This window comes from Nansenia antarctica (assembly GCF_963989245.1).
Source record: "Nansenia antarctica genome assembly, chromosome: 10".
Lineage (NCBI taxonomy): Eukaryota > Metazoa > Chordata > Actinopteri > Argentiniformes > Microstomatidae > Nansenia > Nansenia antarctica.
In genome coordinates this window covers 33,840,517-33,864,327 of record NC_137680.1, presented here as the reverse complement: position 1 = coordinate 33,864,327, position 23,811 = coordinate 33,840,517, and the positions used below count along the sequence as shown (strand labels likewise).

Here is a 23,811-nt window from a genome sequence, read left to right as displayed (position 1 = left end):
ACACCAGGACACAAAGGAACACAGTCTCCTACGGCATGCTTTAGTAAAGGAGGACAGTGTTTCCTCCAGGAATTTTTACAATGGTGGCGGGTAGTGCTGACCGCGCGCGCCCGCGATTTTTCCGCGTGCACGCGCATGAAACGCGCACGCGCGCTCAAAACAACGACGTAATTTCAGCCAAAACTCGAGGATGGCCCAAAAAAATAAAATGTTTTCCTGTACTTCTCCCGTGTGTCTCTTATTGTCTGTGTCTGCATGTTTTTCCAGCATGTAATTCCGTTGTCAATAAAAACAAAAACACTGATCTGACGGTTTTTTTCACAACGTTATTACTTGTCACTTTAAGCCCAGGAGGGAGTTAGCGATTAGCGATGTTTAGCTTAGCTTAGTTTAACAGAAGTATCTTCACTTTTAACATGACTTCCCGTGGTCGTAGAGGGTTAAAATGACCGTGTAGACCTGTAGACCTTATATAGTCATATATAACCTTATGACCTATATATAACCTATATGACCTTATAGTCTTGTGTTTCTACCCCGGGCATAGCCGGTGTTATTCACGGACAAACACTCCTGTTAGAGTGGTTCTAGTACACTGGACATAGGTAACACATAGAGAGGCTTCTCCTCTCTCTCTCCATACTACACTACACTACACTACGCTAGCTCGCGGTGTTCGGGTGACAGCCAGGGCGCGTTCGTAAATACGCTCTGGAAATCTGATCAGCACTCACGGAATGCCTCTTGTCCAATCAAATGACTTGGTCCCTTTATGACGTTGAACCCAGTGTGCGCTCCGGGGCTCTCAGAGCGAATTTACGAACGCAGCCTCAAGTTCAATACTCGCGACACACACGGACTGGTCCAGTTTCAGCGCTTGTGGGTGTGTCTAGCGCTGTGAAGGTCTGAAAAGCGGCCTAAATCTTTTTTTTTTTTTTTGGTTGAGAAATCTGAATGGTGGCGGAGGAAATTCCATCGTGGCGGCGCGCCACGATGAAATGCATGTAGAGGAAACACTGGAGGAGCGAGCCATGAGTGGGTTTGCTACGTTAGAAGTTTAATTTGCCTCTGATTGTGACTTTTAGACCTATATTGCATTTGGTAGTCGGTTGGGCCAGAATTTATGTGACCATTTTTTAGCAGCTGTTCATAGTCAACTCTGTTAAATTGGTGCGTGCGTGGGTGAGGTGCGTACATGTGTGGGTGTGAGTGCGTACATGTGTGGGTGTGTGTGCGTACAGGTGTGTGTGTGTGCGTACATGTGTGGGTGTGCGTACATGTGTGGGTGTGCGTACATGTGTAGGTGTGTGTGCGTACATGTGTGTGTGTGCGTACATGTGTGGGTGTGCGTACATGTGTGGGTGTGTGTGTGTACATGTGTGGGTGTGCGTACATGTGTTGGTGTGCGTACATGTGTGGGTGTGTGTGCGTACATGCGTGGGTGTGAGTGCGTACTTGCGTGGGTGAGCGTACATGCGTGGGTGTGCGTACATGCGTGCGTGGATGAGCGTGCGTCCTCCCTCTCCCAGGGCAGGTGGGTGAGCGTGCGTGCGTGCGTGCGTGTCCTCCCTCTCCCAGGGCAGGTGGGTGAGCGTGCGTACGTGCGTACGTGTCCTCCCTCTCCCAGGGCAGGTGGGTGAGCGTACGTGCGTACGTGTCCTCCCTCTCCCAGGGCAGGTGGGTGAGCCTCCGGGCTGAGCTGTAATCCGGGCCGTCCTCTGCAGGGCGACAGAGCAGAGCTCTCTGTGGCATCATCACCCACTGGCCTTAATCCTCCTGTTCACCTGCCTCTCATCATCATCATCACCATCATCATCATCATCACCATCACCCTCACCATCATCACCATCATCATCATCATCATCATCATCATCACCATCACCATCACCATCACCCTCACCCTCACCCTCATCATCATCATCATCATCATCATCACCATCCCCATCATCCCTGCCTGGTCACATCACACAGGTCTACTCTCATGATCACCAGCTCACCCCAACACCCCGTCTACCACCTGTGTCTGAAGTTCTGAACCTACCTAGAACATCCATATGGAACTAGAACACACCTGTGTCTGAACCTACCTAGACCCTCCATATAGACTATATAGACAACTAGAAAGTTCCTGGAAAAAAACCTTGTGGGTCTGATAAAATGCATAATTATGGCAGTGGATACAGTTTAAAGTTGAATCGGACTGTCAGTCTAAAAAGATGAAAGAGGAGTGTTTTGAGTCTGACCAGAGCAACCATAATATGGTTGCTTTCCATATTATGGTCTCCATTGGAAAGCACGTTAACATACATTTTTGGGGGGCATTTAGCAGACGCCTTTATCCAAAGCGACTTACAACAAATACATTTGACTAAGTAAGTGAATCATCTATCCACCGCAGGAAAAAGTTATCTATGCTCAGGCCTGGGGCCATTGGCAGTCGTCGTGCTAGAAGAAGAAATATATTTATTTTATTATGACACTGGGGAGACAGTACAGGGGAGTAGTAGATGTCTCAGGAGGGAAAGTACAGGGGGTATTAGATATCTCAGGAGGGACAGTACAGGGGGTAGTAGATGTCTCAGGAGGGACAGTCAAGGTGGAGCCTGTTAGCCTGTTCACTTATGTGATTGATGTGACTTCCCCCCCCACACATGGAGGTCATGATGGCCATTTGCCACTGGGGGGGGGGGGGAGGCTAATGCTGTCTGGCAGGTCTGGGACAGAAGGTGTAAAAAGGCCTGTGGCTTCTTCTTCTTGGACATTATGTTCTTAAAATCAACTGTTTTTATATTGCCAATATTACTGGCATGATGGTAGATATTGTAATATTGGTTCATGATATTGAATTTGAACGTGCCTAGCTACAGTACACGAGACGTTTAGGTAGTAAGGATTTCTATTGATATACAGTCATGGCCAAAAATATTGGCACCCCTGCACTTCAGTCAGATAATGCACCACTTCTCTCAGAAAACTGTTGCAATTACAAATTGGAACGCCACAAAAAAGCTGAGAAAAAAAGGCAAATCTGATATCATTCCACACAGAACTGCAAAAATGGACTGGACAAAATGATTGGCAAATTAAAAAATGTAAGAAATTATTGTATTTCAAGCATGTAATGTTCCTTTAATTTGTATTTAAATTCACCTGCTGGCAATATAGAAATCACACTTGCAACCATTTAAAGTGGAGAAAAGTTTCAGTTCTCAACCTTTGTGTTGTGTGTCTGTGTGTACCACACTGAGCATGGAGAAAAGAAAGAAGAGGATTTGAAGTTGTGAAAAGCACATGGACGATCTCAACTACAAGTCCATCTCCAGAGATCCTGTTCCTGTGTCCACTGTGCACAACGTCATCAAAAGGTTTATAGCCAGGGGTGCACATAACTTTTTGGGGCCAGTGCTCAGAGGAGCACCTAGGGATGCTGCTTGGTGCTCCCCGAGCTCGCGAGTCACGACCCGTCCCACAGGATGGATGAAAAAGGGATACATGGATAACTTATATTAGCAAAACGACATTTATTCATAAATAAAGATGAACGAACAAATGATTGTGTGCAAAACAAAAGAAACAAATGCAAAATCAAATGACTGCTCTTTAAGCATGAAAGTCTGTCAGACTCCTTTAAACAATGAAATCAACTGACATCTCTTTAAGCACTGCTCTGTTCTGTAAACACTGAAATCAACTTTTCAACAAAAAGTTACAGCCTAAGCATTTATTTATACTACAAGCTTAATCGTCATCATCACTGCTCTCTTGACTGCTGTAAATTATCACTGTCCTCAATTTCAACCATGGTAGAGGATTTTTTTTTGTGATCAACTTTTTTTGTTTTTTTTTTGGGTGCGCAAAAGCGCCCTCATGCGGCTGATCTGCCGCGCAGCATGCATTTTGGCGACGCATGCGCACCAGTTATGTGCACCCCTGTTTATAGCCCATGGCACTGCAGCTAACCTACCTGGACGTGGACGGAAGAGAAACATTGATGAAATAGCATCGAAGGATTGTTCAATTGGTGGATAAAAAACCTCGATCAACTTCCAAACAAATTCAAGCTGACCTGCAGACACAGGGTACAACAGTGTCAGCTCTCACTATCCGTCACCATCTGAATGAAACGGGATACTATGGTAGGACCCCACTTCTGACACAGAGACATAAAAAAGCCAGACTTTGCCAAAACTTACCTGGGGAAGCCAAAGTCCTTCTGGGAGAATGTCCTGTGGACAGATGAGTTTTTTGGTAAAGCACATCATTGTAGTGTTTACAGAAAATGAAATGAGGCCTTCAAAGAAAAGAATACAGACCCTACAGTCACATGGTGGAGGTTCACAGATGTTTTGGGGTTGCTTTGCTGCTTCTGGCACCGGATGCCTTGACTGTGTGTATGGCATCATAAAATCTGAAGACTACCAAATAATTTTGGGGCGCAATGAAGGGCCCAGTGTCAGAAAGCTGGGTCTCCGTCAGAGGTCATGGGTCATCCAGCAGGAAAATGGAAGGAAAATCCAGCAAATGTGAGAGACATGCGGCCTCATTTATAAAAAGGTACTTGAACGTCATCTTTGACTTTCACACAGGGCCGCTTTAAGGGGGGGCTAGCTGGGGCGGTGGCACAGGGCCTCGCGTGAGGCAGGGTAAAAATAAAATTTTTATTTTTTATTTTTTTGGGTACCCTGGCTGGCGAGGCCCTCCAAAGCGACAGGCAAGGGACCATATTATTATTTTTGCCTTTAATACATTTCTAAATGTTCACACATGTGATAATCATAGTCAATCATATATCTAAAATCTAGCATACCTGTAGGACAGGGAGATTCTTAGCAACAGAAAAAAGTAATTTCCCCCTATGACACCTACGTCAAACGTGAATTTTGGGCGCGCGTTGACACTTGTTGTGCATACTAGTGACTGCTTAGTGCAACGGACAAAATGCAGAGGGAACGAGACCGAGGAAGAAAATGTTAATCGGGTGCTGAAAAAATAAATAAAAATAAAAGGCTTCAGGGCCTCGCTTAGAGGCCTCGCTTAGAGGTTCGTTCGAAACATTTCTAAAAACAAGTGAGGCTCCCGTTAGCACCGAAGAAGCTAACGTTACTGCTAGCACTAGCAATTAGTGTTGTTCCGATACCGATACTAGTATCGGCATGGCCACCGATACGCACAAAAATGCTGGTATCGGTATCGGCGAGTACTAACAAATAATAACACCCGATACCAAATTTACACAGTGTCGGAAAGAGACAACAAATATGCAGTTTGTAATGTCTGCTCAAAAGAAATTCCTCGCGGAGGAACGCACGCAAGGACTTTCAATACCACGAATATCATACGGCATTTGCTGCGTTCGTCGATTCGCTCCGAGAGCGCCGAAGCGCACACTGGGCTCGACGTCATAAAGGGACCGAGTGCTTTGATTGGACGAGAGGCGTTCCACGAGTGCTGGTCAGAGTTCCAGCGCGACTTCACGAACGTAGTGTAGGTAGTGTTCAGCGACGTCATGTGACCCCGCAAGCAGGAAGTCACTAAAGCTAGGCTAAGGCCCATAGCAACAACAACTATTAGCGCGAGAGTTTTAGGTCTTCCTCTGTGCACCTTGCACAAGTGTAGATAGCGTGCGACTTTTCAGCATAGCAGGACATATTTTAGATGATAAGAGGAACAGGCTGAGTGCCAAAAACGCTGAGATGCTTGTATTTCTCAAGGCTAATCTGCCAGTGATGCTGCTTAATCAGAAGTAAGGTTTGAGTGTTTACTTGCTGTTGCACTACTACTACGACTGTTTTATATCTTAAAGTTATTTTGTTTGTAAATGTTCACTTGCTGTTTAGTGTTGTTCCGATACCATTTTTTGATCCCGATACCGATCCCGATACCTGACCGTGCAGTACTTGCCGATACCGAGTACCGATCCGATACCACGGCGTTTGAAAAAACAAAGCAAAAAAACATGTTTTTTGAGCCGCATACTAACCTCGATGTAAAATTATTGCTAACACTTAGTCTGGCACTGCTCAAAACCTTTGTAAAACTCGTAAAGTTTTTGTAAAACTTAAGTAAAAAATAAATAAATAATCGGTATCGGAACAACACTATTGCTGTTGCACTACTACTACGACTGTTTTATATCTTAAAGTTATTTTGTTTGTAATTGTTTACTTGCTGTTGCACTACTACTACGACTGTTTTATATCTTAAAGTTATTTTGTTTGTAAATGTTAACTTGCTGTTGCACTACTACTACGACTGTTTTATATCTTAAATGGATATTGCACTGATTGGCATCTGTGAGAGCCACATTTCAGGTTTTATAAGGGGTTGATTTTCTTGTCACCATACCAGGTAGACAATAAAAAAAAGTTCTATAGCATTCACTCTCTGTTGGTATTTTTTCCTGTTTTACAAAGGTTTTGAGCAGTGCCAGACTAAGTGTTAGCAATAATTTTACATCAAGCTGAGTATGCGGCTCAAAAAACATGTTTTTTTGTTTTGTTTTTTCAAACGCCGTGGTATCGGATCGGTACTCGGTATCGGCAAGTACTGCACAGTCAGGTATCGGTATCGGTATCGGGATCAAAAAATGGTATCGGAACAACACTACTAGCAATGCTAGTAGTAGCACGGCACAGCCCCCCCTGAGAGGCAAAGATGATGTCTCGGAGGTGGAGGAGGACAACAGCTACACCGGCAGCAGTGGGGCTGCCCAGCCCCAGGTGATGATGGTCAGGAGTGGCGAAGTAGAGGATACGGAGGCGGAAGATGGAGCTACTCAGAGCAGCAGCAGCAGGGCTGAGAGTGATGGAACGCAAGACGAGCCTACGGTGTCAGATATGTCATGTATGATGATCCTGGTAAATTGGCCGGTACATATGGACTCTACAGTTACAGAAGTGATCATTAGAAGAGGTCCCCCAAAGATGAAACCTGGATTTAGTTATCCTAAAAATAATGAGAACAGAAACTTTAGTGAAACTTTATTTCTCCGAAAACTACCAAATGGGGAAAAAATAGAAAGAAAGTGGCTTGTGTACTCTCAAAAACGGGACATGTCTTTTTGCTTTTGCTGTAAGCTTTTCAACATAAAGGATAGGCCTACATGGTGGTGAGTAACATCTCTATTCATGTCAATAATGGCTTGTGCGTATTTAATGTTGGGTATGATGACTGCTTTATCCTAAATCCTAATCCTTTACGAGTATAAAAGGTTTGAAATGAAACAAACATGGTTGTAAACTATCTAAATAAGTAGATATTCTATTGTCTATCAGCACAGCATGTGAGCGCATTTCTTGCAATATATCGGTGCGTGCGTGTCGCGCGGTTATAATAGTTGCCTACATCATTATAAAAGGCCTCGCAAATCTGACTTCGCACAGGGCCTCGCATATCTCCCAAACGGCCCTGCTTTCACATAAGCACATTTTCCTAAACGGGCTGAGATGGTTTGAAATTGCGTACGTGCTTCCTTCTATAAATACCAACGCAGGTAAAATGAACGCAGGTGAATGAGGTTTGTGTTAACGCCCTGTGATAGCGGCTCCATTATAGTGGCTGAATTAAGACAAGTGCTATAATATAGGGTAGGCGTTCGTCTGGAAGCGGGAGAGGGCAGAGAAGGGTGGCTTCTCGGTAAGTTGCATTTGTAATGTTGACAACTAACCAGACACATGCTTATACTCAGTACTTAAGTTGTAAAAGAAAATCAGGGGAGGTGGTGGATTTTATCATATGAGGACAATTTAACATCCCCTCAGCGTCAGTGACTTCAGTGTCAGTAACTTGGTAAACATGTAATTGCATGTGTGCGTGCCCCCTCACACCTTGAAATAGCAGTAATACCACGTTCATTGATAAAATGACAAAGTATGGAAAGAGGGGATGGCCGTTTTAGAAGGGGGACGATTTTGACTGTTTTTATTCCCCCCCTCAACTCTGTTTCACTGTTTTTTATTTCCCCCCTCAACTCGAGTGCTGCTTATACTGTAATAATATAATGGTCTTATTCTTATCAGGTGGTCTTATTCTTATATGGCTGCTCACTCCCGTTGCAAACTCCCAGGCACCGGAGAAAATCCAGTATAATTTAGCGCGTGGCCGGGCAAGGTCCGTTGTGGAACGCACTAGGCATGTTGAAGGGGAGATAGACAGCTACGGAGGGATATAAAGGAAGATTGAAATACAATCATAAACATCAGTTCCTTTTAAATCTTGATTAAACTCATTTTCTCGGCTGATAACAACATCGTTAATTTTATTACGAGCAACTTGCATGAATTACAGTAGGCAGTGCGGCTCACATGCCTGTAATAACTCTGCATAACCAGTAGGTAATGTGCGTACGCAAGGTCAATACTCGACGTAGAGCTACGATCGTTTCCACGGTCAAATTGACTCACGTTGAAATTGTATAAATCACTACGTTGACGTGGTTTTCTACGTACGACACGGGTAAGATCAAAATTTGATATAAGTACTTTCTATAAATGAGGCCCCTGGAGCAGTTGGCAAAAGAAGAGTAGTACAAAATTCCAGTAGAGAGGTGTAAGAAACTCATTCATGGTTACAGGAAGTGATTGATTTCAGTTATTTTTTCCAAAGGGTGTGCTACCAAATATTAAGTTGATATCAGATTCTGCTTTTTTTTCTCTGCTTTTTTGTGTTAATCCAATGCAAACAGAAAATGCAAAGAAATGAACATGTGAATACCAAAGCATTTGTCTAATTGCAACAATTTCCTGGGAGAAGTGGTGTATTATCTGACAGAAGTGCAGGGGTGCCAATACTTTTGGCCCTGACTGTATCACCATTTGGGGGGAAGAACAGACACTTTCAAGCACATCCGGCTTGCCAGTGGACCTTGATTTGGAACACATCTGTGCCACCCTTGTCCACTACAGCAGAGGGTTTTAGGAGATTTGTTTCGGATGTTTTGTTCCACCTCTTGAATAATCCCTGTGAAAGGATTATGTAACCCATGTACAGATCAATTCAGTTAGTGAATCTCTTAAATTAGAACCCTCTCTCTCTCTCTGATGTATGTGTCTCTGTTTCTTCCTGTCTTCTCTCCTCCCTGTCTCTACATGGAACAGTCTGTGCGTGTCTCTGTTCCTCACCTGACAGTGAATTGCAGAAATTATGATCATCCTCTTTCTCTCTTTCTTTCTCTCTCTTCGTCTCAGCGCTCTCAGCGTCTCCTGGTGTCTGTCTGTCTGTCTGTCTGTCTGTCTGTCTGTGCCATGTATCTGTCTCCTGGTGTCTGTCTGTCTGTCTGTGCCATGTCTCTGTCTGTCTGTCTGTGCCATATCTCTGTCTGTCTGTCTGTGCCATGTCTCTGTCTACTGGTGTCTGTCTGTCTGTCTGTACCCTGTCTCTGTCTCCTGGTGTCTGTCTGTGCCATGTCTCTGTCTCCTGGTGTCTGTCTGTGCCATGTCTCTGTCTCCTGGTGTCTGTCTGTCTGTCTGTCTGTCTCTGCCCTGTCTCTGTCTCCTGGTGTCTGTCTGTCTGTGCCATGTCTCTGTCTCCTGGTGTCTGTCTGCCTGTCTGTCTGTCTGTCTCTGCCATGTCTCTGTCTCCTGGTGTCTGTCTGTCTGTGCCATGTCTCTGTCTCCTGGTGTCTGTCTGTCTGTCTGTCTCTGCCCTGTCTCTGTCTCCTGGTGTCTGTCTGCCTGTCTGTCTGTCTGTCTCTGCCATGTCTCTGTCTCCTGGTGTCTGTCTGTCTGTCTGTACCCTGTCTCTCTCTCCTGGTGTCTGTCTGTCTGTCTGTGCCATGTCTCTGTCTGTCTGTCTGCCTGTCTGTCTGTCTGTCTGTCTGTCTGCCTGTCTGTCTGTCTCTGCCCTGTCTCTGTCTCCTGGTGTCTGTCTGTCTGTGCCATGTCTCTGTCTCCTGGTGTCTGTCTGTCTGTGCCATGTCTCTGTCTGTCTGTCTGTGCCATGTCTCTGTCTGTCTGTCTGTCTGTGCCATGTCTCTGTCTCCTGGTGTCTGTCTGTCTGTGCCATGTCTCTGTCTCCTGGTGTCTGTCTGTCTGTCTGTCTCTCCCTGGCCCCGCCGGCCCCTGGTTGCGAGGGAGAGACAGATCAGGACTGTCTTTGTTAGGTCTGATGAAGAGCCGTCCACCACGGTCATTAGTGGCCCAGATTCAGACTGTGTGTGAACCCAGACCAGGACTCCTCCTCCTCCCTCTCTCTCTCTCTCTCCTTCATTGTAATGAGCAAGAGGACACATAATGGTCCTTATTTAGTCCACACATAGACAGGAATATGTGGACAGCTGTCCATAGAAGACAGCAATTGGTGTCAATTACTTCTCCTTTTGTTATTTGCCGTTTCTCTCTCCCTCCCTTTTTCGTGGCGCTGGCACTTTGCATTTCGCTTCAGTGTTATCTGACCACCGCCGGACCAGAATGGCACCCGTTTGAGCAGTGGAGGATATACAGCCCATTGTGGTGACGCGCCGCCTACATATTAGCCTAGCATAGGCCCAGCCGTAAGCCCTGCCTGGTTCTTCTATGTATATTAGCCTAGCATAGGCCCAGCCGTAAGCCCTGCCTGGTTGGTGGGAGGGGGGTCTGCCCTTTTCTTTATTGCCGCACCACCAGCGCTAGCCTGCGTTACTCTGTGGAGGTGATGCCCACCTCCGTGCCTCTGCTGCCAGGGGGGGGCTGCTGAGCGGCCATACTATATGTGCCAAGCGAGGGGGCCTGAGGGGCTAACGCGTGCAGAGGAGCACACTGCCCAGGGACGCTCACACAGAGAAACTCACTTTTCTCTTTTTTCCCCCCCTTGATTTTGATGAAATATTTGGACTAAAACGGACAAGGGGGAGGGTTGGGGTATGATATCAGATTCAGCTTTTTTTTCCTCAGCTTTTTTGTGTTAATCCAATGCAAACAAAAAATGATAAGAAATGAACATGTGAATACCAAAGCATTTGTCTAATTGCAACAATTTCCTGGGAGAAGTGGTGTATTATCTGACAGAAGTGCAGGGGTGCCAATACTTTTGGCCCTGACTGTATTATCACCATTTGGGGGGAAGAAATGTTGTTATGCCTCTGGTAAAATGATGTTACCTCATTTGAAAAACCAATGCAAACTGTTAAACAAAACAAACCAAAAAAGAATTATTGAGAGGAGGGATGAGGCAGCGATAATGTTAACATCGTCTATGGCTACTAGTACTACAGCTCTGGTGGTGTTGTTATTGTCAGTGGTGTACAGCGTCATAACGGCTTGTCGTCACCTCGACATGACCGTCCTCGCTTGTCCGTCACATGTAAAACCCTAGGTCTGGTCTACTGTTCGTTGTCAGGGTTTGGACTCTCACCTCGTCGGGGTATTTGCGTTATTCTAGACAGAAATACTTCAGTCAGGCCTGTTTTTTGTTTTCGTTCGCCATTGTCCCGAATGTCGGTCGGTCAGGAGCGCCGTGCGGAGGTCTGAGGTAAACCCTGGGGTCCGGCCTGCCCCTAACCTCGCCCGCCTCTCCCTGGTTAAGTCCACAGGCATTAGGCCCTGTTTACCTTACAGAGTCGCTGGGACATTGAATCCTAAATCTCTTCCCTTCCTCACGCTCCACCGGCCCAGTTATGATGAGCCTATTCACAGCAGCCTCCAACCAGGAAATACCTCAGAGGAAATTGATGAATGGCTGAGAAGAGTGAATGAAGAAAACCCACACTGGTCGTTTTTATGAAGTGAACGATGAGTGAATTTGCTGAGCGCTTAAGAAAGGGAATGACGCATCGTTTCGACACCGAACGTATCGGTGAACGTGTGTGTTTTATTCCCTATACATCTTTAAAACACACACAGATGGAGGGGAAGTTTCCTACTGTGAAAAGCTGCACTGTGCCCTGAGAGTGAACATGAACTGATTGTCAAATTGGATTCAATGCTAACCGCGTTGTGTGTCCTCTCTCTCTCTCTCCCTCTCTGCCCGCTGGTGTTGCTGATGGACCCGTGGGTTTCCCTCTTTCTCCCATCTCCCTCTGAATCATCCCATGTGTTCACCCTCTCCCAGGAAACAGCCTAAGGTACGTGCTTTTACTGTGTCTGTGTCTCTCACTGGTACACTGAGATCTCGGAAGGTAAACCGTCAACGTTGTAATCACGTCAGCGCACTCAGAAGTGCGTCCTCCGTTCATCAGTAAAAGTAGGCCTATCCCACCTGTGGCTCTGTGATTAGTTCACAGGCCTTCTTAGCAACACCACAGCTATTGCAATGACACAACGTAGCCTTAGCAAGCATATTTATCCTGTATACGTCCTGTTTAGAGACATTGAGAAGCAGTGCACCACCACCATCGCGGTATGTTTTCTAAGGGCGTGATTGAGTTTTTTTTTAGTGTATGGGTCAGCCAGCGGGAGCCGGATAGACGTCCCGTGTGAATGTGTCAGTGCTCTAAGATCTGGCGAACACTCACAAAGGCTCCACAATGAGAGAGGGATGAGCACGGACACTGGGCCAGTGTGTGTGTGTGTGTGTGTGTGTGTGTGTGTGTGTGTGCATTCAAAGCTGCATTGTTGAAGCGCCCCCTCCCCCCCCCCCCCTCTCCCCTCCCCTCCCCTCTCTCCTCTCCTCTCCTCTCCTCTCCTCCCCACCGACCGACTGACCGACCCACCGCATCGGTGACTAGCTCAGAGACACTCAGGGCTCGGCATTGTTCAGTGGCCCGGGGCCCATGCTGACTAGCTGCCCAGCGGGGGGTAGTAGTTTAGTTTAGGGGCAGCAAGGTTCCATGGAACCCTCAGCTAGTCCTAATGTCCTCTGAGCTCCCGGACGTCCAGCAGAAACACCACATGACCGTCTGCTAAGCCGGGAACGCCGTCCAATAAGTTTCCTCTTTGTCTGTTCTGCTGGGGGACAAACGGCGGTCACAGTCCGTTCCAACCTGTGGGCATGTCGGGAAATGAGAGAAAGGCATTTTCTTCTTTAAATCCTACAAAAATAAACAACATTGTTAGGTTCTTTTTTTGACGAACGGATGGTTATTGTCGAGCATAAATCCCGGTGTCAAACCCACAGACAGTTCATATTAGATGTAAATTATTGGTTTCCTAACCCCCCCCCCTCCCCTAATTGAGAGTGATGGTGTTTTTTTTGTTCCTTTGAATAACACCCACTCACTCACTCACTCACAGTCACTCGAGGAGGTCTGCAGTCTGCAGTCTGCAGTCACTCGAGGAGGTCTTGCTTTCAAACCCATTCACTGACCCCCAGCCCTGACACTGCTGACTGTCCCGGTGGTGGGTTCCCTGGCCCATGTCCTTTATGACGATTCCAAACAGAGTTCTATCATTTTTGGGTCAGACATTCAGAGAGGGAGAAGAGGGTTTTGGCAGCTCAGAAGAAGCAGCTTGTGTAGCGCTGTGCTTTGCCTCGCACCGTAGGACGAGCGCACGGCAGGGAGGCACATTTCTTCCGCATTTTTGGGGGACGTCAAGATACAGAAACATCCATAGTCTTATTGCCGAGCGGTGAAAAATAATTTCTGACTTTGGAAGAAAAGAAAAAAACAAACATAGATATCCTGAAATATTTGAACATGTTGTTGAATCTCTCTCCTCTGAAAAAGTGCTTCTTAGCAGAGACTGCGATACTATCCCAGAGAGCCTTGGTTTCTATGCCACCCACTTGTGTCTGGGAGCACATGCAGGTGGCTCTCTCTCTCTCACACTGAGGGCCTGTGCTGAGTGAAGCTGTCGGGCCTGTGTGGGGCTGTGGGCTGAGGGAGCTACTCCAGCTCTGGTTGCCCTGGAGACCGGGGTCACTGGGAGCTGGAATCTCTACTGGGGAGCTGTGACCCTGATTTATGAATTCATTTAACTCCAGCCAGCGTTGCGAAACAGGCTCGCCCTAGCCGAGGGTCTGTGGAGATAGTCATGGCCAGGGTTGCCAGATGGGCTTGACAATTCCAGCCTACCCACAGTCTAAAAACCGCTAAATCCACCAAAAACCAGCCCATCTGGCAACCCTGGTCATGGCCCAGTCCTAACAACCATGACAGTACATCAGAGCACAACTCAGGCAGGACTCCTCTCTGTCTCACACACAGACAAGCTCCGACTTGCTGTTTACCGCCGGGTGCTTTGATACAGAGCAGACACAATGACTTATTATTGTAACTGTGTGTGTCTGCCCACGGTGGTGAGACTCTCCCCCCGTACGGCGGGGTGGGGGGGGCTGAGGCGACGTGCTTGGACAGGCCTTTAGAGAGGGTTGATCCTCTCTCTGTCTCCTCCGCAGGTGTTTGCCTTCGACCACTGTTTCTGGTCCATGGACGAGTCCAACGTCCCCAAGTATGCTGGTGAGTCCCAGGTCTACACACACTACCCCTGAGGGTTCAGGTCTACTCTACACACTCCCACGGAGTGTTCAGGTCTACACACTACCAGTGATTCAAGGCCTGTTGTTGCATGAAGTAAAGTCCATTTTACAAGCAGCTTTGCATTTGATATGAGACACGGCCTGGTGAAAAGGTCTGCATGTCGCCAATTCTCAAGTCGCGCAAATGACCCCCCCTTTCCGTTTTTTTGCATGTTAACTTACTCTACAACAGACAACAGTTTTAGGATCACTAAATATTTCTAATTTGTGAATTGAAGTCACTGTATAGCAGTGGAGGCTGGTGACTTCCAGAATTGAGGAGGCCAATTTTTTTCCGCTTGCTCGCTTCACTCGCAATGGAATGTTCCCTGTTCTTCTTATCTGTCTTTGTGCTGGCCAAAGGCATACTATTTGGAGTGTAAGCTACAATCAGAAAGTTCTGATTGATGGAATTCATTGTGCAGAGCTTAGCCTATGTGCCTGCCTGAAGAAATGACATTGCTGTAAGTCTATGAGCCTGCCTGAAGAAATGACATTGCTGTAAGTCTATGAGCCTGCCTGAAGAAATGACATTGCTGTAAGTCTATGAGCCTGCCTGATAATTAAGTTGAGAAATGACATTTGGATGTAATATAAATGCCCAGTGAACATGTGTCAAAGGCAGGAATTTGATAATTATGTGGTTAAAAAACAATTTTTAGCCTACATTTTTCATTCTTCTTCTTCTACAGCTTCAACATGTAATCATCAATTTAATCACGTTTAGCATATAAAAAAGATACGTAACAGTTTCTTTATCAAATGTAGTTTTATTCAATATAATATAAATATTTATTTGTTTAAATGTTGTGAGGACAGTACTGGTTCCAGCTGGCTTCATCTGCTGAGAAACACAGACATGCAATGGAGTGTTATTACTACTGAGAACTAGTGGTGTAACACTGGTAGAGACATCTGATTAGTTCAACTCACCTCTGGTTTAGCTGAGGGGCGGCATGCTCTCTCCAGGACTCCACTCCACAGGTTTGTTCCAATATTAAAGTTATATCAGCAAGCCAACTTGCTGGATTTCAACTTGCAGGATTTCAACAATTAAAAAAAACTTAACTCAACTCAACTCAACTCAACTTGCTGGATTTCAACTTGCAGGATTTCAACAATTAAAAAAAACTTAACTCAACCCATCCTCCTCTCCCACTGGATTCGGACCCATGCCACCACCACAAGCACCTGTTGCATGTACCTCTCTCACATCCATTTTGCCTGACAAAATGTCAATCATTCAGCCCTGGACTCATTTCTAATATTTATCCTGCAGAACAGCACTCATACACGCGTGTGGCGGAAAAAAGGTACTACGACGGAGGAGAGGCCTCCTGTTCCCACCCATTTTCAGTGATGGGCCAATCACATATTGCCATGAAAAAAATTGCATTACATTGACTTCTATGAGAAACCACTTTCCAACAGGAGGCCTGGACTTTTCGACAGGAGGCCTGGCCTCCTTCAATAGAAACGGATAGGGATTCTGGCCTGTAGGTGCTTTACAATTGCAATATTGGGTTTTAGCCATGGAAAATATTTATGAACAAAACGGAAATAATATTAATAAATAATATTAATATAAAACAATTTAAAATATTTTTTTTGTTAAATAAATAAAAAATAAAAAATAAAAAATATAATTATTGCTTTTTAAAATCTCTCTCTCTTCTCTCAAATTATTGGGGAGGCCAGGCCTCCTCCACCTCTATGGAGGAGCCTCCACTGCTGTATAGTCTGCCATAGGCTACTGGGTTAGTGACGCATGGCTTGTAGACAAACCTACATTTTAAGACGTGTTCAAAAGCGAGGACTGTGTGATCATCTAATTATGTTTAGTTATGTGTTTTTTAGGGATGTCCCGATCCGATCCACGGTATCGGTATCTGTGTGATATTGGTCCAGAATGCTGGATCGCAGATCGGACATGAAAAAAAATAGGCTCCGATCTGCGCTCCCGAACTGGTGTGTCACTCACATGATGACAACAGTAGTAGTCAGTGGTCACATGCATGAGAGTTGGCTAGTAGCTACTAGGGCTGGGCAAACGCAAACATTTTTTTTTTCGATAATCGCAAGAATTAACAATCAATTATCGATTAATTGATAAGCTTTTTTTTCATTTAAAAAAAATAATAAAAAAATAAAAATACTAGGGCAGAAATAACAAGCATGTTTTCCTTGGGGAAAAAACTTTATTTGTGTTGCTATTGCACACATTCATTCATTCACATTCAAACTAGACACTACAGTCAGATAACAATCCTCTTAAACAACTGCTTCGACTCCTGGTAGCGCATTTCTAGGCGCCTGGTTATAGAACGTCGCGATGGAACAGGATATGCTGGCTCGACTATTTGCATCAGCGCACGAAATCCTCTACCCTCGACAAAACTGAGCGGCAGAATATCTGTTTCAATTAATTTACAGATGGCCATCGTTATTTTCTCTTCTCGTTGTGCATCACACCTCCCGCATATAAGATGAGACATGATGGAGGGCTGAGAAGGTAGCGAAGGAGCAATCAGGGTCGGGTGTACGGTTTGCAGGTGGTATTTCATCGGGGTCGTTGTCGTGTTGTATTTATAGGTCACTGCGCAGTGTTTGTAATGAACGAGGTCGCCTTTCAGATCAAAATGCTCCCACACCAAGCTTCGTTTCGCTCGCTTCGCCATTTTCCGAGCTTGCTCTACTAACCTTTTTTTTACAACTGTGTAATAAACTTGAACTTTTTTATAAGACGCTCTCAGTGCCTCTTTGTTGAGGGGAACCTGGAATTACTGGAGGTTACACTAACGTACGGGAACTTGTTGCATCATGCCGTACTGCGTTGCGAAATTCAATGCGAAGGCAAATGCAAAGTTCATTTCTCACACATAACGTGGACAAACTAATTTCCATTATTATTATTATTATAAAAAAATATCCAATTTATTAATGATTATCGAGCAAAATATTTTGTGATCGACCAAGATCCTTATCGATCAATTATCGATCGTCGATCATTGATGCCCACCCCTAGTAGCTACCTGTGTCTAATGAGTCTGACGCCAGCTAAAGTAAAGTAAAGTCGTTTATATAAATAATAATATTATACGTTTTATATAATATTATAAAACGTATATAAATAAGTTCTTTACATAGTGTGAAACGACAGATTGTAAGCTTTCAAATGATGCCTCATACATTGAAATTGGAAAGAAAATAAAGACGACACGAGTATTTGAATGTTGGTGCACCTCAAGAATGGGAATGCGACAGGAGGAAAGTGACTGATCAAACCACAACAACAAACGCTGCTAACAGCTAGCGGCTAATAGTGGTACATAGCTACGAACGTCTAACTGCGTTTTTATAACATCACAACATGCTGAGAGAACATCGACACGCTAAAAACTGAAACTTTTTTTTCTACAATGCTGAATGCTACTAAATAGTTTTAACTTTATACCAGTTGGTCACTGAGTACTGCAGAGTACTGTTTTTGTTGCTTGAATAAAGGCTGGCAGTCTTTAATAGCCAACTGTTGTTGTGGACTATATACTGGGGAAGTATTTGTTATTATTCAGGAGTAAAAAAATAAATACAAATATCGGATTGATATTGGTATCGCAGATTCCTGAAGCCCAGGTATCGGTATCGGTAGTGAAAAAGTGCGATCGGGACTACTGTTTTTAGCATGCTGATGTTCTATCAGCATGTTGTGATGTGCTAAATATGCAGTTAGATGTTCATAGCGATGTCCCTTCTTAGCTGATAGCTACTAGCAGCTGTTTTTTATTTTTTGCACTTTCATAATCTGGAACTAACTGACCTTGCCCTACTTGAGGACTTTTTCACCAGACCCTGTCACATGAGTTAATGAGATCAGGAAATAAACTGGTGGTCATCTGGTAAGTGGTTAAAAAAGATGCTGATTGAAATACCCAAACTGCATATCTGTATCTCACTCAGCTATAACATTTTCGCTATACTTTTCGTTGTTCTCATTTGCACTCATGTTTGTGCCAAACTGTGCCTTCTGTACGTTCTCTATTCCCCAACCACTCAAGTGGAGAATTTGTTCAGCCACAATTCAAGGTAATGATTAAGGCAATTAAACAACATGTTACAGTAAAAGGCACTGTCTGACTATCTATAAAGCAGGACAATTTGTTATAACAACACAAGCTATGTTAATAATCCTTGTTGTGAATCTGTTTACTGTTTTCCACATGATTGTATGTTGTTAATGCTGAAGCTGCAGTCCAACAAGCCAGTCTGTTCTGTGGAGGGCTGGCTCGGGAGGATCTGGGCCACAGCTTTTTTTAGCTCTTGAACCAGCTGCTCCATTCACCAGAACTATGACAGACTGTCTTCTCTGCACACAGCCCAGCTTATTCCACATGACCAGACAGGAATCTGCAACCGTCTTTTGAATGGGGCTGGCTCTCCTAACAATGTTTCATTCGTTTTGTCACTTTGGTCTATTAGGATTGAAAGAGGAAAGGAGTGTGTATACTCTGCAGATCAGATTAAAGAGCATTACTTTGGCAGGGAGGCCCAGGGATCATATGTCCAAGTCAACCGCACTGTGTTCATCTGTATGTTTATATTCTACCATGGTCTCCAAGGTGATCACTCTTTGTTTTGAAGGTCAAGAGATGGTGTTTAAGTGCCTTGGTGAGGGAATACTTGAAAACGCATTTCAAGGATACAATGCCTGCATCTTCGCCTACGGACAAACAGGTAACTCACTTTCTAGCCAACACACATGTATTCAAATAAACAAATGAAACCAGTTCTAACATTCATGTTGCTAAGCATGCATCCATTTGTTTGCATCTCATTGAATCCCATGTGAAATGCAAAGATGATCCATTCATTACATTTATTTGATTTTTTTTTAACCTTTTTATCCAAAGCGACTTACAACAAAAGTAAAGTAGGCTTGTCTAAAGTAAGTGGATGGTCTGTAGGCTACAGTCTGTACGTAGCTGTCTGTCTGTCTGTCTGTCTGTCTGTACGTAGCAGGACCATCTACAGTCTGTACGTAGCTGTCTGTCTGTCTGTCTGTCTGTCTGTCTGTCTGTCAGTCTGTACGTAGCAGGACCATCAGTTATGAATGAATGAATGAATGAATGAATGGTCTTTATTGTCATTGATATAGTACAGGTACCAAACAACGAAATTTGGGAGGGGGGGCTCTGTACAGTCTGTACGTAGCAGGACCATCAGTCTGTACGTAGCAGGACCATCAGTCTGTACGTAGCAGGACCATCAGTCTGTACGTAGCAGGACCATCAGTCTGTACGTAGCAGGACCATCAGTCTGTACGTAGCAGGACCATCAGTCTGTACGTAGCAGGACCATCAGTCTGTACGTAGCAGGACCATCAGTCTGTACGTAGCAGGACCATCAGTCTGTACGTAGCAGGACCATCAGTCTGTACGTAGCAGGACCATCAGTCTGTACGTAGCAGGACCATCAGTCTGTACGTAGCAGGACCATCAGTCTGTACGTAGCAGGACCATCAGTCTGTACGTAGCAGGACCATCAGTCTGTACGTAGCAGGACCATCAGTCTGTACGTAGCAGGACCATCAGTCTGTACGTAGCAGGACCATCAGTCTGTACGTAGCAGGACCATCAGTCTGTACGTAGCAGGACCATCAGTCTGTACGTAGCAGGACCATCAGTCTGTACGTAGCAGGACCATCAGTCTGTACGTAGCAGGACCATCAGTCTGTACGTAGCAGGACCATCAGTCTGTACGTAGCAGGACCATCAGTCTGTACGTAGCAGGACCATCAGTCTGTACGTAGCAGGACCATCAGTCTGTACGTAGCAGGACCATCAGTCTGTACGTAGCAGGACCATCAGTCTGTACGTAGCAGGACCATCAGTCTGTACGTAGCAGGACCATCAGTCTGTTTGTAGCAGGACCATCAGTCTGTATGTAGCAGGACGGTCAGTTGTAATGTAGGCTACAGTCTGTACATAGCAGGACCATCAGTAGGCTACAGTCTGTACGTAGCAGGACGATCAGTTGTAATTGCGTCAAGGTAAGACACTGAGTTAAGAAGCGGTGGGTAGAGGAGGTTGAGGCTGTTCTGTCCAGAGCAGCTGTCTGCAGCCACGTCATCTGCTCAGCTCGTTCCCCGGGAGCCGAGCCCTGCAGAAACACCACAGGAACAGGAAGCCTCTGTGTTTCTGATCACACTGGTGAATCGCTCAAGTCACATCCTTCCTCAGCTCAGATCAATTAGCTTGTCTTCATCCTATGGTAGAAACGGCACTCCTTGCGAACACTTTCAAGAGAACACTGTGGGCTTTCTCCTACTGGGAAAATGACATTCATAAAACACACACATTAGAAGTATCATTTGTTCACTTGGCATAATAGCTTGAAATGTAATAGGGGGAAAAGAGGTGCGAAATGGCTTGGTTTCAAGGTGTCTAATCTGCCGTACAAATAATCACGGTCTCTAGTGGATAGTGAGTTGGACTGGTGATCAGAAGGTTATGAGTTCAAACCCCACCTGGGAACACCACCACCAGTGTACCCTTGAGTAAGGCACTTAGCCCTCAGTTACTCCAGGGAGACTGTCTCTGTAATCTGTAATTGAAAGTCGCTTTGGATGAAAGCGTCTGCTAAATGGTAAAAATAATAATATGTAAATGTACCTACATCAAAGAACCCTTGAGCCTTTGACTTTGTTTTGAGTCTTCTAGACAAAACGGTCCATGAAAAATCAACAGCCTTTAGGATGACAAGTCACTTTCAGTGTTTCAGATTTCGAAAATCCTCCATAGATATGAATATACTGTACGTCAATCATGTTATTGTGAACAGTGTTGGACTCAAGCATAGTGTCTGTTAGAAGAGTAGGAGCTCTTCTCTGGTGGTATGGCGTGTAGCTGACTCTTCGCTACACTGGCTCCCCGCTGGTGGAATGAGCTTCCCACGGCTGTCAGAACTGCAGAGTCACTACCCATCTTCCGTTGGAGACTGAAGACCTCCATCTCCTCAGGCTACACCTTAACTGCTCCTCCATGAGACATCTACTACCCCCCAGCACTGCGTCTCCTGAGACACCCGCTTTTCCCCCTTTACTGTATCCCCTAAGACTTCTACTGCCCCCCTTGTACGGCTTCTCTGTTTCTCCAGTGTCTATAAAAAAAATAATATATATATATATTCTTTTTTAAATGTTTTATTTATTTTTTTCCCTTCTATCACAGAGACTGCCAATGGCCCCGGGCCTGAGCTAGATTACTCTTCCTGCTACGACTGGTGGATTGATGATTCACTTGCTTAGTCAAATGTATTGATTGTAAGTCGCTTTGGAATAATGCGTCTGCTAAATGCCAAAAATGTACATGTAAACTAAGACCCTGCTGTGTCCCTCTTCCCACCCCCAGGCTCAGGCAAGTCCTTCTCCATGATGGGGAACGTAGAGCAGCCAGGGCTGATCCCCCGCCTGTGCTGCTCTCTGTTCGAGAGGATCTCCAGAGAGGGGAGCGAGGCCCACTCCTTCAAGGTGGAGGTGTCCTACATGGAGATCTACAACGAGAAGGTCCGCGACCTGCTGGACCCCAAAGGGTGAGCAGCACACAGCCTCCCTCTGCACGGCCTCACCGCCAGCCTGGCGTGAACCCCAGTGTTGGATCTAGTTGGGGTTTTCGAAAAACATATATGCTTATGTCACTCACACACACACATACACATACATACATACACACACACACACAATCTATTCTCATGTCACTCAGACACACACATAACACACACACACACACATTCCTCTCTCTCTTTCTCTCTCTCGGAGCCAGAGTCGCACGCTACGTCACTGCTAAGGTCATGATGCTCTTGACCGTTAGCAGGGACGCCACAAATAGACAGATTCAGGGGTGTTATATTAAGACCTTGGGTGTTATAGGCGCCAGAGATGGGGTGATCTAACTTGGTGCGTAATATCTGTGATAACATGAGGTATTTAAGTCTGCCTGTATTCAAGAATTGTTGTCGAATGCTGGACGCTGCTGAAGAAGCTATTGATGTTGTTCTAAATGAATCATATCGTACTCATTCCGACCTGTGTTGAAGTTCTATTCCTTGTCAAGAGATGACACAACGCATTTAAGATCACCAATCCTCTATAGATTGATCCATTATCATTTTACCGACAAGAAGATTCTTCACCAGGCTTTCTGAGGACTCACGGTTGGACTTCCTGAACTCAGCCTGAGGCTCAGCCAGCCTCCCGGGTCCCGGGGGTCCCCGGGGGGTCGGTCAGACAGCCGTGTCTGTGGACAGTCTGGAGCGTGTTCTGTCTGATTCACACAACCTCACCTCTACAGCAGCACACGCAAACCTGCTGACCTGATGCATGTTGACTGTCTGGTAGTGTGGCTTAGGTTTGACTGTCTGGTAGTGTGGCTTAGGTTTGACTGTCTGGTAGTGTGGCTTAGGTTTGACTGTCTGGTAGTGTGGCTTAGGTTTGCCTGTCCGTTTAGAACCTGGTTGTCTGGTTTGTCATGTGTTGAGTGGAAATGGTTTGGAAACGATATTTGTCATTTAATTTAACATTTTTGCAGGTCAGGGAATTTTACTAGTATTTATCGGACTCTTTGGTATTCTTAGCTGTCGTTGTTTGATCTGCATTTTTGGCAAACAGACTGCAGAGGAGGGATGCCTGAGGGAGGGTAGGGGTCAGATGTGTGTTTCAGGGACTGTTAGTGAAGCTGAGAGCAGGGGAAGGGGGGAGCAGTCAGTCACCGCAGCCTGAGAGGAGAGCTCCAGAGAGGAGAGCTCCAGAGAGGAGAGCTCCCGAGAGGAGAGCTCCCGAGAGGAGAGTCTCCCCCCCCCCCAACCCTTGGCAAACAGCCAAGAGAAGATCAGGTTCGGTCGGGCCCGTCTGCACCCTCTAGTGAAACGTAGCCTCTCCTATCTTCACGTCGGACGCTTTTGTCCTTCGACTTTATCTTTCAAAATGCTCAGCTCAGATTAACATTTACATACCGTACTCAGTACAGGTGTCCTTTGGATGTTTTATTCAACACTATTTATTTGCCGATGGTTTATTCATTCAGGTGTAGCCACTTCTATGTATGAAATGTACATACTAAAAAACAATTGTCATTCGAGTACCCGTCGTTTTTTGATGCTGTATGGTCGGTAAAGGAGTGTGTTAGCTGTGAGATTGCTGGAGGTTATCTAGACGGTTGTGTTCGTGGGTCTTCATCGCCATGGCAGCACGAGGTGGAGAGGGTAGGAGGCGAGGTGGGGTAGGAAAGGGAAACGGGCCTGGGAGAGAGACGGGTGTTTTAGGTTTAGGGTGGGTGTTATTGAAACATCACGCTCTCTCTATACCAGGGGTGGGCAATTAATTTTCACAATGGGCCACATGAGAAACCGGGACTATTGTGGAGGGCCGGACCAGTAGGCTGAACTTAA

The 23,811-nt window shown here is 45.5% G+C and overlaps 1 protein-coding gene across 1 annotated transcript in view; it reads left to right on the top strand.

The window, feature by feature from the left end:
* The window catches only part of kif13a (kinesin family member 13A), a gene marked incomplete at both ends in the record, with an annotated part of 98,502 nt that overhangs the window by 9,803 nt on the left and 64,888 nt on the right, over positions 1–23,811 (top strand). Inside the window, 4 exons of the mRNA XM_080541228.1 lie at positions 12,025–12,037; positions 14,251–14,311; positions 19,009–19,101; positions 21,777–21,957. Of these exons, the coding sequence (XP_080397354.1) occupies positions 12,025–12,037; positions 14,251–14,311; positions 19,009–19,101; positions 21,777–21,957 (348 nt within the window). The remainder of the gene's footprint in view (positions 1–12,024; positions 12,038–14,250; positions 14,312–19,008; positions 19,102–21,776; positions 21,958–23,811) is intronic.